Genomic DNA, 16,939 nt, shown 5'->3' with positions numbered 1-16,939 from the left:
ATCACAACAACAAACTTAAGTTTCCTTACGCATTACTACTGCTGTTCAAATCTAATGAAGGCTGAGAAATTTAAGGGGCTGGTTCGACAGAATAGATCCGTGTAAGGCAATCTGTATTGTAGCTCTGTTATGTATAAAGTGTTCAGAAATTAGACACTTCTTACACACTATTGTGGTTGTGAAGGCACTTGCAGGAATCATTAGGCTAAAGCTCAACACATTGTAACTCTTCTATAAGGCCACGGCCTCTTTATTGTCTTCTTAGACAAAAATAAATATGACTTCACGTTTATCTCACAAAATGCACTTAAATTATATAGCTTCTTTAAAAAAAATATGTATAAATCTTTATTTCTTGTATAATACTGTCCATGTGTTCGTAGTGTTGAATACTGTCGTTCTTTGGCTGTTGTCACATCTTAAAAGATTTGATGAAGGCTGCTTTCCTCTGTACAAAGACTGAGATTGACCTGCCTGTCACAGTTTGAGCAGCAATCAGCTTGGCAACATTACAAGTATGGACAAATAAAATGATAGTTGATGCAGTACTCTGTAACTCTCCATTTCAATGTGGCGGTTGGTTTGCCGATATTCTCCTTATCTGTATAAAGGTGATTCAAAAGTGGGGATGGTGCTGATTGGAGAAGATATGTACTTGTAAAGGTAGTATCTATGGGAGGAGCAACATTGTTTCTACTTCTTGCATCAAAATAGACTCTGCCCTCAGCTCTCTTTAGGGGAAATACGTCAGAAAGACTTGGAGTTATGGTGATATGAGATTAGTCTTACATTTGTAGTCCGATAAAGTTCAGTAGTTTTGATTGATACAAGAAGGGTCATTACAATTCACCAAAAAATTGTAAGACAAAATTCGTACACATGTAGCTACCTCTCTTCAAAACGTGTTGTACATTGGACATTATTTGGCAGTGAGTCACCATGTGGGTATGGCTTCCTTTCAGAGCCAACACTTCCCTCTGCTGGCCTCCAGGAAACCACCCAAATACTGTGTGCACTACCAATCAAGTATCATTCAGCATGTAAGACTAAAAAGGACCTTTACATTGCATAAGCAGCACACTGAGAAAAATCCCTTTTAAAGCAGTAAGCTTCAAAAAGGGACACATTTGCTCTATTAGCTGGTGATGGTTGTTAAAAAATATACATATAAAATACTAAATATACTTGGAAAACATTTTGGCACTCTTCAAGCCCACGTGAAATGGGTTTCAAATCAACTTCATGAAGTCCGTACTGTACATATTAAGAGATTGCGTTAGTAATGTAACTCATGCAAAAAGTCTTTTTTTTTCAGTAGATGTGTCCATTCTGGAGTCCTGTTAGGCAAACTGATTTCCTGGTTTCCTGATGGCAACTGCTGCTGTCAGTCCTTATCTGTTGACTAGATCTGAGCCCTGTGTGGAGCAAACGTAGTGAGGGGCGTTGTTGTCCGTCACGGGGGACACCGGGGTGTTGCCGTTAGTCGGGCTGCAGGCCGGGCCGCAGGTGGGGTTACAGGTGTTTGTCAGTCTGCGGAGATACTCTGCGTGGACAGGCTTGTGGCTCTGCAGCACTCTGATGGCTTCATCCACCTTGAACCACTTCCGCTTCCTTCCTGTGAGAGACCGGGAGAAAGGACGAGGGGGAGATGTAACATTTACACCACAGTTTAGGCATTTCATTGATGCTCTTATCGAGAGCGACTGACAGTGGGCGAGTAAGTAGGGTTCAGTGTTGTGCTCAAAGACACTTCAACACACGGCTGATGGTGAGGTGAACATGTTGAACCTGTGGCCTTTTGTTTAAGAGTCTGTCTCTCAATTCACTCGTCCATCCTGCTGATTGGTATCTGATGGACGAGGAGGGGAACTGTACTGCCATGATCTGCTTTTATCCATCACAATGTTTGATTATTAATCAGCATCAGTGTTTGAGCTCTTTGAACTTATATCACTGCAAGTTATAACAATAATACAATTTTAACAAGAAACTAAAAATATAACACATTTCCTTTTGGCTAGTGTTGTTACAGTTACATTTTAAAGACAATTTTACAGAGTTAGTGGAGTGTAATATTTTTCAAGCTCAACTTGATCACAACTTGCCATTGGTGGCAAAGGTTGTGAGTTCGAGTCCCGGGTGATGCAGAATAAACACGCTTATGCCTACTCAGGCATTGTGCTGTGTGGATTAGAGACACATGATTTCAAAGATGTTTTAATGATAATTATGGTCCGGGCAGTTCTGCTGATGGACCCTCATGTATTTCTCATTCGTCCTCCTGTTCTTCTTCCTACTCCTCCTTTTCTTCCTCTTTCTCCTCTTCTTCTTCCTCTTCCTCCTCAAAATGCCTGGCCCCGACACTGCTGCGCAGCAGCTATAATTAACCTTATTTTTTGGAGGTAATTTCACCATACATATCATCATCAGATTCACTGAAGCAATTCACTAAAGCTCAAAGTTTTATTGCTATGTCTAATTTTTGAGTAGGATTGCTCAAGAGGCAAATTAACCCGAAAATGCTAAACCACAATGGTTATACAACATGCTCAGGAATAAACCTTCTCTACAGCACATAGTGCAGGACCCAACTGCGAGTGGAAATGGACATTCCTGACCTACTTCAGCTGGTGTTTATGAAGCCATCATGTCACCAAACCTGCCAAATAAAGCATCTTCCATAAAAATCATCTGTCCAGTAAACCGTCAGCTGGAGTTATTTATACACGACTTCAAACCCACTGTCTCCTCCCTGTCAATACCAAGCAGCATTTTTCTAAGAGGAATTCAATGTGGCCTCTGACATTCAGCGGGTTGTGTGAAAGGGGAGAATCGCCCCCTTTACCCTGACACCCTGAGGTCCACTGGTGCTGGCCTTTCAGGGAGGAGGAGGAGAGAGTAAATTGGACAACACCGCGAGTGCCGAGCCCTTTCCGCACAGTCATGGCCCCTGTATAGGGCAAGGGAGGACAGGCGTGGAGGGGGCTGTGGTGAGTGACGCTAACTGGAAAACAACTGGGCACAGCAAACACGCCTCCCCCTCGTGAACAGGCTGAACTCTATGTGGGTGAAGGGAGTGAACGATCACCACTTTTTTTTTTTTTTTTCAGACCACTTACAAATAGATCAAGTTTTGAATTACCGAATCCCTAGACGAACATATTTAAAATACCAAACACGTTCAAAACTAATTATGGTAATTATTTTTGGCTTTAGTCCATCAAATACCCATGCATAATCTGCCTTGTTGGAAACATTTCAAATTTTCAGCTAATGTGTATCACCTTACTATGACTCACTCTAAGTGTATGATGTTTGAGAGAATATATTCATTTAACTGGGACAAAATAGCACAAATGTTTCGGAGCTGGCATCCACCCGTAGTCTATTTGACACCCAGCAGAATACTGATGTTTAACAGGTGTTTGAGTGGTGAAAACAACTTGCTGCATGTTCTCTGTCAGTATTTCAGGGCTAAAGGTCAGATGGCCTGGGACCTATTACAGTAGACATGTACTATGTGTCCCAGTTGACCAGTTTCCAAAGTGATGACTGAAGACCCCACTCGTCTTTCTCTGTGGTTCTCCTTTCTTGGGATTTATGTTACTTTTCACCTTCACATTCACTTCAAAATAAACACACGTTTAAACGGTGAAATGTTTAGTTAAAAGGTAGTTTGTTACAGTTAATGAAGCTGATTATCATACATTGATAAGACTAATTATAGATGCGTCTAGTTTTGCTTTTATAGAAACTGACTGACCGAGGAAAGTGCTATATAAAAAAAGGTTCAATTAGCAGGGAAAAGTGGTTCTTGACCTTTGATGCAATTTGCTTGTAACCCAAGAACACACTCATAAAGTTATTGAACTTCAAGTGTTCATGATCTCAAAATACACCAAATAGTGTTAACACAATGTAATGCTTGCTCAAAGAAGTCCACTCCTATGAGTGAGATCGTACCCTGAGACTGAGACAGGGGCCCTTTGACCTTTGTTAAACTCTACTGATGTAGAACAAGACCAAGAAAGTCAATTACCTTTACTTCAAGAGGCAGGAGTATGTCCTTACAACTGTGTAATGAAATGTTATGATCTGTGTGATGACATAATGATCTGTGTGTACATAAATGTTTGAATTTGCTGACAAAAACTCCTCCCTATGCTGTTATTGTGTGATGAGAGAGGCCTAAATTGCTACTTAAATGGAGAACATTGTTTAATGTGCATCCTTTCATGTTTCTTAGTGGACTAAACCTTTTTCAAAATGTAAACGAAGGTAGACCTGCCATTCAAAACCAAAAATATGGGTTTGGTGACTTCAATGAACTCCAATTGGTTTGAAGAAGCTCTTGGTACAAGTAAAGCCATATGTGACAGCTGACAGCTTAAATCTGTATAGAAAATACATTTGTAATGTCTGTAAATGCTCCGAGTGAAATAAGTCTGTATTTAGGTGAAAAATGAGTTGCATTTGTTGCAAAAAGCTTGTTCTCCATCTTCAACTCATATTTTTCTACCTATAACTATATGTAAAACTGATATGACTAAAAAAAATGTGGCTAAAGGGCCAGAAATGTAGAAGCATACCTATGTTGACAGAGTCCTCCCAGTCTTCCAGTGTCTCTGTCACAGTGAGGATATAGACGTACGTCCTGTGCTTTCTGTCTTGGTTGTGCTACAAAGATTTAGATGAAGAGACTGCTTTATAGCACTGCAATAAACCGTGTCAATGCATTGCATGCACAGCTTTCATATAAAGACATGATGTAAACAGTGATTAACTGTATTGTTTCAACGGGACACCTTTTATAGACACTACAGCAGCAAACCACTTCACTCTCTAAATGCCCATGAGGACTGTCACCTATATGGCATCCTAAGCATGAGACTAGGCTTAACACCAATGTTGAAATAGGATTTTAAATATTGTTATATAATGTATTATTACATGCTACATGCCAACGTATTACAAATCTTCCATGGCAGTTTGACAAGCTTACCTCAAAAACCCCGAGTAGCCTGCCAAGCTTTCCCTTCACACCAGCCTGTGCAGAAAAACAGGCAGGAAGAAAACAGATCAAGAGTCATCCAATACATTTACATTTGAATGAGCAGACACTAGACAGTGGTGTATATTGCTGACACAGAACATTAACTGCATTGCAAATCAGTGCTGATAAATTTGTCAGAAACCTCCGACACTTAAAAAAGCTGAATGAGAACACCTACTGTGCGATATTTTCATACAGACGAGATATCAGAAGAATGCATGACCTGGTATTAGGAACAGCACGTCTCTGCTCTCATGTGCACGCACATTCTCAATTGAGCATTTTCAGGCTGCGATACCCCGGGGCTCGGTAGCGTCCTAGTGTTGCCACGTGCCTCAGAGGTGGCATAGCAGAGATAAGCAGGTAAACATAGTCTGAATGACAGGATGATGGAGCAGACTAAGGAGCAGAGGGGCGCTGAACAAAAGTAAATCACACTGATCCAAGATCCATTTCTGCTTAATGCACAGACTATGTACCATATTTACTTTAGAGCAGGGTGGCCACTGAATTTAGCTGTGGAACAGTGATCAGCTCACATGTATCCTGTACTGTGGCAGTGGAGCTATGCAGCTCATGCAGCATGCTCCAGGTCAGAGGATACTGATGGTATGTATGACTAAGTTATTGAAAAAATTCTCCCTGTTGCTAGCCGGGAAACTGGTAACACATGACAGCATTCCAGGAGGCCATGGCTTGGTTTGGATCGTTCGAGCCGTGCTGTGTGCCATAATTCAGATTTGGCCACTCCCACGGCCAGTTTGGATTACCAGGAACCCCAGATTATATGACAAACAGAGCCCAGACACATTAGCTATAATATGGGATAATCACCAACAAGAGATTTTTTGACGAGGTGTATCCAAAGCAATTTTCCTCCAACACTAAATGCCCACAGTCAAAACAACAGTGTTATTTATGATTGCTGTAGGGATTCTACTAAAAAGGCATAATACACAGGGAAATTTCAGTTTCATTCCACCAACAGCAGATGTTAGACAGAATTAGCCTGATAGGAACTACAAATCTCACATTTGCGCAAATTAAAACTACCACATGGCTCCTTGAAGCTGATGTGCTGAACTTGACAACAGGGTATTAAAACATGATGTTCACTTCCAACAGTCCTAGTTGGTTTGCAACTCATCCATATTCAGGAACATGTCTCTTCCAGGAGGCACAGGATGTGGGTAACTGGAAACCCTTTCCAAATGTCACCGCCATACCTCAAAGCTGTCAACACATTACTATCCGAGGCAGAACCTCACAGTCCACTCCAGTCCAGACACTCTGGACAAGCACCAGCATCTCCTTCACTAAACCACAGAACAATTAACTGGCAATCTTTGCATCATTCCCCAAAATTTGGATCTTGAAAAGTAGAAAAGTGGCAGCATCTCATAGTGAAAACAGTGGAGCTCAGTGATGACCTCTAATTGCTGTGAATTGCTGCTGTCCTCACTTTCTGTTTATGATAATGATAATTTATGTGCATGTGTGTATGTATCTAGCCTAGGGCTGGGCAATATATCGATATTATATTGATATTGTGATATGAGACTAGATATTGTCTTAGATTTTGGATATCGTAATATCGTGATGTGGCATAGCCTAAGTGTTGTCTTTTCCTGGTTTTAAAGGCTGCATTACAGTAAAGTGATGTCATTTTCTGAACTTACCAGACTGTTCTAGCTGTTCTATTATTTGCCTTTACCCACTTGCTCATTATATCCACATTACTGATGATTATTTATCAAAAATCTCATTGTGTAAATATTTTGTGAAAGCACCAATAGTCATCCCTACAATATTGTCGCAATAGTGATATCGAGGTATTTGGTCAAAAATATTGTGATATTTGATTTTGTCTATATCGCCCAGCCCTACTTACAACTGAACATTTAACCCACTCCATAGAAAATACCGAGATATATATTGTGTATTGCCATTCAGCCTAACAATACCGAGATATGATTTTTGGTCCATACCGCCCAGCCCTAATCTAGCCTAGGAATTTTCAATCCTTGGCATTATTTTCCCAGTTTTTGCCATCATGATGATTGATTGTGGTCAAAATTTTATCACTTAGGCTTGCTCACTGTAGAGTTTTTTGTTCCTCCACTTTGTCAGGAGAGCTGCTCTCCAATACACACTCAAGGGCCAAAGCAATCTCCGTCAGCTGAACCGCAAAAGCGATTAAAACACTTTTCCAGTTGTCCACTGCCCAAAACTCTTCTATATTGTGGTATTAAATGTTATAGTTGGCAAGTAGACTGTTCAAGTACTCTGGTGCTGCATTCAAGTCATATTGGATGTTCTGTAAATACGAATTACCGTCTGGGAAAACCCGTTCACATTAACCTGCTAGTTGTAATTACGAGTAGGATATGTGGGATTTTTCGTAGGCTCTGTTGTCTCCCATCTTGCTTTACAAATTGCAGAAGTGTGTGAACACAAGAGGTAAACATAGCAGCGCATTCACCAATGTCGGCAGTCCAAGGTATTAAAAATCAAAATTATCAGTTATATTCACACTAATACAATCAACCATAGTTACGAAAAACGTGAAATATCTGCTATAGTTTGTTTATAGTTGTTTTTAACTCAAATACAAATGGTTTTGGTTAGAGTGAGAAAGAACAGAACGCTTTCAAGCTGAAGCAACAAACTCCTGTTCTTCTGCTTCTTCCGATATAACATGAATGCAGCAAAGACCGGCAGCCGGAAAACAAGGAAGTGTGTGAGCAATGATTAAAAAGAATCAAATGGACTATTATAACTGAACTGTAGACTGAACTGTAGCTACTGAAGACATCTAAAACTGCAGTGTGCGTGTTACTGTGCTGAAAGGATGTATTTTATTCGCTTTTTGGGTTCAACTGACCCTCAACTGGCCCTTTGAGTGTGTATTGGACAGCAGTGCTCCTGACAAAGTGGAGGAACAAAAAGCTCTACAGTGAAGTGACGAAATTCTGAACACAATCAATTGTCTTGATGGCAAAAACTAGAAATAAGGCCTGGGGTGAAATAAGGCCTGGGTTGAAATCAGTACCTACCATAAAATGCAAAAGAAGTGCAGTTACACATTACATGATGGTGTGTGTGTGTGTGTGTGTGTGTGTGTGTGTGTGTGTATGCAATTTCTTCACGATCCTCCAACATTGGATGATGAGCTCACCTCCTCATACACCTCCCTGACAGCGGCCCCACACGGCTCCTCCTCGGGTTCCATTCCTCCTCCTGGCACGATCCACTGGTCCGGGTGTCGACTGCTGCTCACCAGCAGCACCTGCCAAGGAGAGAGGACTCTGTCAGTTCTCTGCTGCCAGCCAGGGAGCGTCCCTGAGCCCAGGGTGCCAGAAACATGCCAGCGGCATGCCCCACTTCAGAATCATGAAATTCACCAGTAGGTGTCTGGTGGCGGCTGAGTATGGAGCTATTCATTCAGCGTGCCGCGTTCGGAACATCTCACACATCACACCGCTCATTCACTGCGTTTATTTAATGCTACGTGACCGCTGTGAGGACCGCCTAGCTGTGCATCATGATATCACCTATCACCTTCTTCTCCCTGTGGTTGAAATTAGTTAAATGAGTGCACAAGAGAATGATTGGAGCAACCAGCGCGCCAGTTCATCAATCTGCTTATGATTTAAAGATGTTCCTGCACCAGAAGCACTGACTGATGCTCCAAAAAAGCGCATTACAAATACAGTCCCTGTTAGATTGGTGGTTACTAACTAACTTTTTAGACTGTTGTGGAAAGTTACAATATATCTGAGTCATTCATTTGTCCAGCACTTCACACTGACTTATTCTTTAACTGTGAGGAATGAGTGGCAGCAGCAGGAGAACTGAACTTGAGGCCCTTTAAAACCCCCACCTAACCCATCCTAAAAGATGACAAATCAGCAATCTAATCTGAAAACTGCAACCACAGACTATGTTTAACTGACCTCAAACACAACCAGTTTGGTCTTTTAGGGCAACGTACCCCTCTGGAGTTGCAATCTCTCGACCTTAAGCCCTGTCTGGTGTCACACTGACCCACATTACAGCCACGTGTGAATACCTTCTGAATTCTGCTGTTAGAAAACTGGGCATGTGCAGCCGTCACATTCACCAGCATTGGATAAACCCCTAATGAGTCTCTTGTCATTAAAAGTTTGATTAAGGATCAGCTCTTACCATATTTCACACTACAGGCACAGGGAGTAGCACAAAGCACAAGTGTCCCGGCACAGGTTTCCCCAACGTATAATGTGTCTGCATTCCTGCTGAGACCAGATCACTGAGGTATGACAGATCTGAGAAGAGCACTAATGATGTCTCCTTCACTACCTTCAAAGCCGGTCTCCATTGCACAGAAATTACTATGATGAGTGAAGCTTCTTTTAAACCTCGTGCTGCACGACACTTCGCTGTAACTCATTCTGTAACCAGGTCAAGAGGAAGACAGAACCCAGGAGAAATCTCAGGGCCCTATCAGATTCAGAAGCCGCTACATTCAAACGTTATATTGGTTTACACACTTCAGTCCAATCCAAATCACCTACAATTTCACAATTACCAACGATGATGGAGTCGCCAAAACAGACCTTGACAAGAATTAGCGAACTATAAAATTGCAACTCAAGGAATCACACAGTCCCTGTAAGTCCCTGTTTACTGCTTTGGATCACTGAAGTAAATACTTAATGCATTTAAGCAGGGTGCGACACACCTTTGAGAACGGGCACAGAGCTCAGTTTTTACTCTGTCCTCACACTTACAAACCCTCTGGAGAGACTCACAAACAGGCGATTTGAAACGTTGGTAACTATGTCAATATTTATGTAAGACCAAATAGGAGGTACAAGTGATTTTGCTATCATGTGATCTTGCGTTCAATGGCCTGAACCTGTAATAGCCATGTATGCCGACTCCTTCAACCCTGCAGAATTGGAAGTGCTTTTTCCCCTCTGGTGAACTACCCTACTCTTAATACTGCCATGTTAAAGATGACAAGAATATGGCAGTTTAACTGCAGTGCATGATTCACATTATCTTTAACAAATATTAAAATATGGACAATTCTACAAAAAAAGACGGCAAATGACATGAAAGGTATATGAATAAGCTTGTATTGCAGCCCATGAAGCTGTATTGCACCTTTCTACTTTGCTTCCTTATTGAGATCACTAATGTGACAGAACTTTACAATCAGTGCATTTCTTTCAGCTAATTTAGCATACCAACTCTCAAACTGGAGTTTATTCAATGGGGATGTATGGGTGTTATGTAACATTAATGTGGTGTGAGGACTTTGATGCCTGATGAATGATGGTGAAGGATGGGGGCAGGGGAGGGGTTCATTTGAATCCCTGCCCCGTAAAATGTGTGCAGAGCCCTGGGGTTGTAGAAACATTGGCAGCACTCTTACTGATACAAATGCATACACACACGCACGCGCCATCTGACACACACGCATGTATAACACATATGCACTCGCACGTACGCATGCAGCCACACGCGCACACACACAGACTCACAGCCAAACGGGCTTTACAAAAAGCACTGGATCAGCAGTTGCCTTTCTGCTTGAAAACCAAAACAGCTTAGCAGAGCGGGCGTAATGACCCCAATAGACACCAACACACCTCAGTGTGAGGGCACAGGCTGAACAAGTCCATTTGACCTTTACATTGTGCAACACTTGATCTCTTTAGGATGAAAATATACCATAAAACATCACTGTAACTACTTGGGGCTGCACCAATACAAATACTGTGAACTGTACTGTGATACTATGCTAATACAAAGCTACAATGGGGCACAATGTGGGGTAAAATGTAATACCAAGAGCTGTGTGTTACATGTCGGAAATTAAAGCAAAGTTTACAGTTTATCTAGGATTATTAGATTCCATTTCAACCATTTTTTGTCTGGTGACCCCAATATATGTTGTTTAGTTAAAGTAATGGGCCAGATCAGTACTATTCACTGGCACTGAAAGTTTAGCCTACATTTATCACTGGAAGTGAAAAAAGTGGTTTCAGTGCATCCCTAGTGGAAACATTTTGTGTCATTTCATTTACATCACAATTACAAGTAAAATATATTTATATTTATATATATATATATATATATATATAAAAGAAAATATATTTTGCAGTATACAGCTACCTTGAAACATTTAGCCTAATTCAGTTGTCAATGTCTCTCTAAAATATGGAAATTATTTGCAAAACATAACAGATAATTAAAAAAAACAAATAACGTCAGTGTAAATATAGCTGCTCCTTCCCCAGGCAAAATATCGACACACCAGTGAGAAGTAGCGTCCTATTTTCATATCTCTCACAGTGCCGTTATCGTATTGTTGTTAGTTTACAAGCACCCGGACTACACACAATGTGTCATGCTTCCAACTCACAGATGTTTTCCCCTTGTACTGTACGGGGGAAAGGAGACAGATGGATTTTTCTGAGTACAAACAACATTGACTTCCTTGTCCTGTCTAGCGTTTGTCTGCAGACCTGTTCCTGTCCACCTGGCCCCCTCACGTCCAGAGTGACTGACATGTTGGGGACGGGACTGTAAACCAGGCATGCAGAGCGGATGGATAGCCTGACACAGAAAGTGTTAAACATGGAATCAAAGCAAGGACACTAAAGAGTGAAGGATATGGGTGAGACGGTGCATGGCATGTCAGACAGTTTCAACTTCCTTCTCTCCAATCAATCAATAATCAAAGAGGCTTTAATATTTATGTCAGCACTCTGTCACGGAAACCCATAAGAGGACAGAGTGACGGGCATAGAGAGATGAGTAGAAAAGAGACACGTGATGAAGCAGCAGAGAGAAAATGAGAGTGATGGTGAGGAGGAGAGGGTGGCAGGCGGAGTAGGAAAGTAAATCTGTCAGGGGACAGCTAGTGCCTGCACCTCGTTTCTATAAATTGCAGCTGATAGGTCACTTGGTGTTTAGCACATAGTGTAACACTCACCCTCCACCCCACTCCCCCTATCACATGTGGGCCTGAGATGGGCTACCGTCACTAGGCAGACACGTTACGATCTAGGACACCCAGCCTCCCCTCCTTTGTACCACTATTTCCATGTTAAATCATGATAAGTCTTAACTATTTCAATTGGCCAAACCAAATTCCCTCGTAAGTACAGCAGCTTCAAATGACAAAAACAATGTAGTAAGTATTCTAGGCTGTGCATATGTTCTTTATCTGCTGATCTTAATGATCAATTTAAAGCCACAAAATGTGTCCACTGGGCGATAGAAACAATCCTCCTACTTTGTTATGGCAGCCCCCTTAAATCACTATTTAAAGTGAAGATGTGCAAAGCTCCTTGTTATCCACATTTCCCTGTTAGGTGGCATGATTTGATTTTATCTGAAACTTTAAAACTCCCTACTTCCATTTAAGATTGATTTGTTTTAACCCCTATACCTGCTCAGGTATAGACTTTTTCTTTAATTAAGCTCACAAATGCTGCAAGGCTCCAATCCAATTATTTTTCAGTTAGGGAACAATCAAAGCCAGAGTGCAAATGGGATGAAATGTACCAAGAGCAGAGATGGCAGCTCTTTTGTGGTGCCTCAGCAAAAGGTTAGTGATCACATTAACACGTGCGTTGACCCTCAGATGGAAATGGCCCTGTACAATAAGCACAACAGCTGAGGCCTCAGGCCAGTGTTGGAAAGCCAACACCACCTCAGTCAGTGAATGTAGATGCAAAATTTCATAATGACAGCTAGTATTTATAGGCTGAGGTGCATTACTCGTCATGGGCGGCAGTAATATTTATAATCACACAATATTAGATCTCTGAAATGTTATCTATGGTGGAAACAATATATCATCCAATAAGCCCTTAGTTTTAAGTATACCGAAAATATGTAACAGGCTCTTCTAACTCAGTGTGGGCACCAGTGACTGTCAGGACAGTGAGGGTGTCCCGTTATGAGTTATGGAGGAAAAAAGATTTACTGTAGCAGTACTCTTAGGCACTTAATAACTGGATTTCCTCCTGGACAGGAAAAAAAATACCTGGAAAGAGTGTTATTATGGTCTCGTGCTGGGTGGTGGTTACAGTGGGTGCCAACTTGTAAGGCCTCATGTTGTTTAATAGGTCAAATATTTGGCCCTTCAGCCAAGATGGTGTTCACCCCTGTCCAACATCTCACTTAAAGAGCTGCCATACTATCTTGCTCTATCTCACACACACACACACACACACACACAGTCTCTGTATGCTGTCAGCAAACAGACTAAAATACTCCAGCAGGATTACAGCCTTCAGTGGATTCATCTAAGGGTTTGGGTTTCAATGCAATACTATCAGATTCACAGATTCAGTACAATCTAAGCTTTTCATCTAAAAGCAGGCTAGATATTGTGAGTCACCAAAGGTTTATGAGTTAAATTAATTATCTTCTGTCAAAATATAGCTTGTAAGTAAAGGTCTTGCCATCTGCGACCTGATAAATACTAATGAGCAGCGTAAACAGTTTTAAAACAACCAACTTCGGCCCTCGACAGACACAGACAAGAGGGTTTTATGTGATAGACACAGCTTACCTCGTCCTCTTTTTCGTTCTTGAAACATAAACATGCCGCTCGCCTCTTGAACCCTTCGCCGTCGTAAGTCCTTGTCTGGTTTGGCTTAAACTTCATCATGTATTCACAATTTCCGAGTGCCAGGAAAGCGTCAAAATGTTGAGGAAAAATCGAAATCAGGATCCAACCGGACGAAGTGCCTTCGGCCGTCCGAGAGTAGGAGAGCAGCAGTGGATCACCGCTATATTCCCAAACACTTCCTCCGACAATCCCAATTAAAAACTGTGCACTTTATTCATTCCTATGCTGTGAAACGATATTACAGTGTATCTGCTCGTATATACTCTACCTACCATCGTGGTTTGGTGCCGTTGTCAACATGCATGTCCCTACAACTCACTCACATCTGTGGTCAGTGAGCAGCTACCAGCTGACCTCAGAGCTGCGCAACAGTACGATACCAAACTGCCTATCAGCACCTACGTTGCGTTAAAGACTGAGTAGATGTTCATTATTGACACGGCGATTTCCAAGCGAAGCATGAATGAACTGCCTTTATACAGCAAGCAACTCAACATGGCCGTGTTCGATACGGTTGCTTAGTAATCATTAAAACGTTGCGTGCGTGATGCCTTTCAGTGACTTTCTCGGAATGACTAATGCTGCTTTCACGTGCCGCTAATAAGCCGAACTACGAGGTCGTAAATAGGACTCGAGTGCCTTTAGTTGGAAATAATAACAAAATGGACCCTTAAAAAGAGTGGCTGCTAGTGGCTGTTGTTTTATTTTAGAAATGAAGCGGCACAGAGCTACTTTGTGCTGCAGCAGTGGGGTGAAGAGGAGAAAATACACATCAGGATTGTAACTGGTGTTTTAATTAATTTAGTGGCAAATAGTTGTTGCATACATAATTTTACTATCGGTTGTTGACACCGCTCTCATAGTCTCTCCACCCAAATTTCCCTTTCCCAGTCGTATTTACCACCCTATTGGATCGTTCATGGACTTTACGATATTTCCGATAGGACTGGAGGAGGCACGAGCCTATTCCCAGCTGTTTTCGTTTTCTCAAGCTAATCGGGATACGATGCCTCTAAATATTCAGTCACAGGGGCAACTAGCATAACAATAGTTCAACATAGTTAATCTAGGGAAATTTTCTACTGTAAGTTAAAGTCTTCGTTCCTACACACAAAAAAATAAACACACGCTTGGAAACCACACTGATTGAAGTGAAACAGCCTGGTGGTAACACTCGCTGGATATTTAATGTCCCTTGTAAGTGAAACCTGCAGTGGGTAAGTGTTGTACCAAGCAAAGGTTACAAAGCACAGGGCTTCCCTCTAGCGGGTAAAGTTGGTCTGTTAACTGTCGAGGGGCGTGTTCACAAATGGCTTCACAAATATTCCCTGGTGAAATATTGAGTATCAAACATTCATTTGCAACAAGTAATAGTGGAAAGTAATAGTGTTTTTGGATAGTGATCAAGTGGGAGCATGTAGGCTATAGAAAAATAAGGTGGTGCCCAGAATTAACTCTGTGACACTACAAGGCTACCATAGAGGAAGATTATTATGAGTTTACATTACAGAGAAGTACATAATGAGAGAAATAAAAGATCACTAACCAGTTAAAATCATATTCAAATCCAAAAATCCCACAGCCTCTGGTTGGCTACTAATTTTTTCACCCTAAACCTAAAAAATATAGGCTATATATTATTTTACAACCTAACCTCTGGAACCTCATTGGAATTTGTCACAAGATGGTTGTTTGAGTCATAAAATTTTCCAGCTGATTTGAGAGTATTTTTCTGTGAAGCATGTAGCCCTATCTGGAAAGGCAGTCAGGAGATAATCTTATAATTATGGAACATCAAATGATCAGGATTAGGTTAATTAAGGAAGGATGGAACAAAAGCATGTTTAAATCTGAAGGATGTGTGTCAGTAGCCAAAGAGCTTTGGATAATTAACAAAGCTATAGGACTAATTTGAAACAGCTCAAGGTATATGTCATGTTTCAAGGAAAGTAGGCCCCCAGCCTTAGAGGCAACTACTGCCCAAAGATTGGTTGATTGATTGTCTGACAATTTAATTGATGAGATAGATCCGTTATTTGCTTATACATTACCAGTGAATCCCTAATATATTTGATTGGAAATGCAATCATTTAATAGCGTTCTTGCAGTGTCCACAAACACATATAACACAAAAACAGCTCTTGTCCTTGGCAGATGTCGTTGTTCAGATCAAAAGTGCATAACTCTCCCACTGCTGTTACAATCTCACGTGTATTATGTACTTTGTAATCAGCAAGTTCTGAGCACTCATTACAGTTTAGTGATTCATCTTCATCATTACTAAAGTATGTGCCATCTGTGCTAACAAAGTCTGTGAGATCCCCTCTGCCCAGATGGCTCTACTGTCCCTGCCAGCAGATAAGTAGCAATACTACTGGTCACATACTACAATTCAAAAGCACCAAGTCTTTATAACATTAAAGAGTGAGTTTGACTGATTTCTCTAAATGTTACAGTCACAAAGTTTGTCCTCAGCTTGTGGTGGAATATAGGGAGAGTCGTAATGCCACCGATTACATTCAATAATCTGAGAAAATCCTCAACTTCTTCATAGGGAATTTGATTGAAATGGCATTACAGATTACAGTGAATTAAATATGACAGGGATTCTACTTGCAGTGGCATCATGGCCATCTATTCAAAGCTAACTCTTCTGGGAAAGTTAATGCACCCAATCAATCATGGTAAAATTAATAACATAAAAACTTTGTCAGGAATTGACACAACCAGCAGTAGCGCTAGTTGCCACACTCCCCTTACATTTGGCCTGGTTAATTTGTATACTATTTCTACACCTAAAAATAATCACACCCGGGCAACTCTTTCTTATTAATCAACAGATTTTATTTACAGAAAACAAAAGTATGCAGGTGGACTGTTTCCATAGCATTCTGAGAACAGAAAAACATTTCCTCCCCAGATTAATAGAAAGAATGAATTTACAAACAGTGAATTGAATACAGACTTTTCAACCAAAGACCAATCGTGACAGCTGAGAAACAAAGCCTTCATTGATCTCTTGGAGTTTGATCCTGCAATAACCCAGCATCTCCTCTGACAGCCCGTTCCCTTGACCCCCACCCCTACCCGACCACTGCTCAAATCATCAAACAACTGACAACTCAAATGCAACCCTTATTTCTTGAGATAAATGCCATGGGGAGGAAGGAAACTGTTGAGCATTAGATTGTGATGACGAACAGGAAAAAGCAGAGAGTAATTAGTAGGGCAATAGCAGGAAAGATCCA

The 16,939-nt window shown here is 41.2% G+C and overlaps 1 protein-coding gene across 1 annotated transcript; it reads right to left on the bottom strand.

Moving 5' to 3' along the window:
• Nucleotides 1-1,391: 1,391 nt before the first annotated feature.
• nudt4a (nudix (nucleoside diphosphate linked moiety X)-type motif 4a) lies at nt 1,392-13,828 on the bottom strand. Its single transcript, XM_071547303.1, has 5 exons — nt 13,632-13,828; nt 8,232-8,342; nt 5,003-5,047; nt 4,590-4,677; nt 1,392-1,615 (listed from the first exon to the last, which is right to left on the bottom strand). The coding sequence occupies exons 1-5, from the start codon at nt 13,728-13,730 to the stop codon at nt 1,392-1,394; spliced, it is 567 nt and encodes a 188-aa protein (XP_071403404.1). The 5' UTR covers nt 13,731-13,828.
• Between the last annotated feature and the right edge of the window lie 3,111 nt (nt 13,829-16,939).

Source organism: Centroberyx affinis, unplaced genomic scaffold (genome assembly GCF_046629955.1).
Source record: "Centroberyx affinis isolate AG114_WGS23_722 - 3 ecotype Tasmania unplaced genomic scaffold, CSIRO-AGI_Caff_v1 ptg005786l_1, whole genome shotgun sequence".
Classification (NCBI taxonomy): Eukaryota; Metazoa; Chordata; class Actinopteri; order Beryciformes; family Berycidae; genus Centroberyx; species Centroberyx affinis.
Note: the sequence above shows the minus strand (reverse complement) of the source record. Positions and strands in the feature narration are given on the sequence as shown.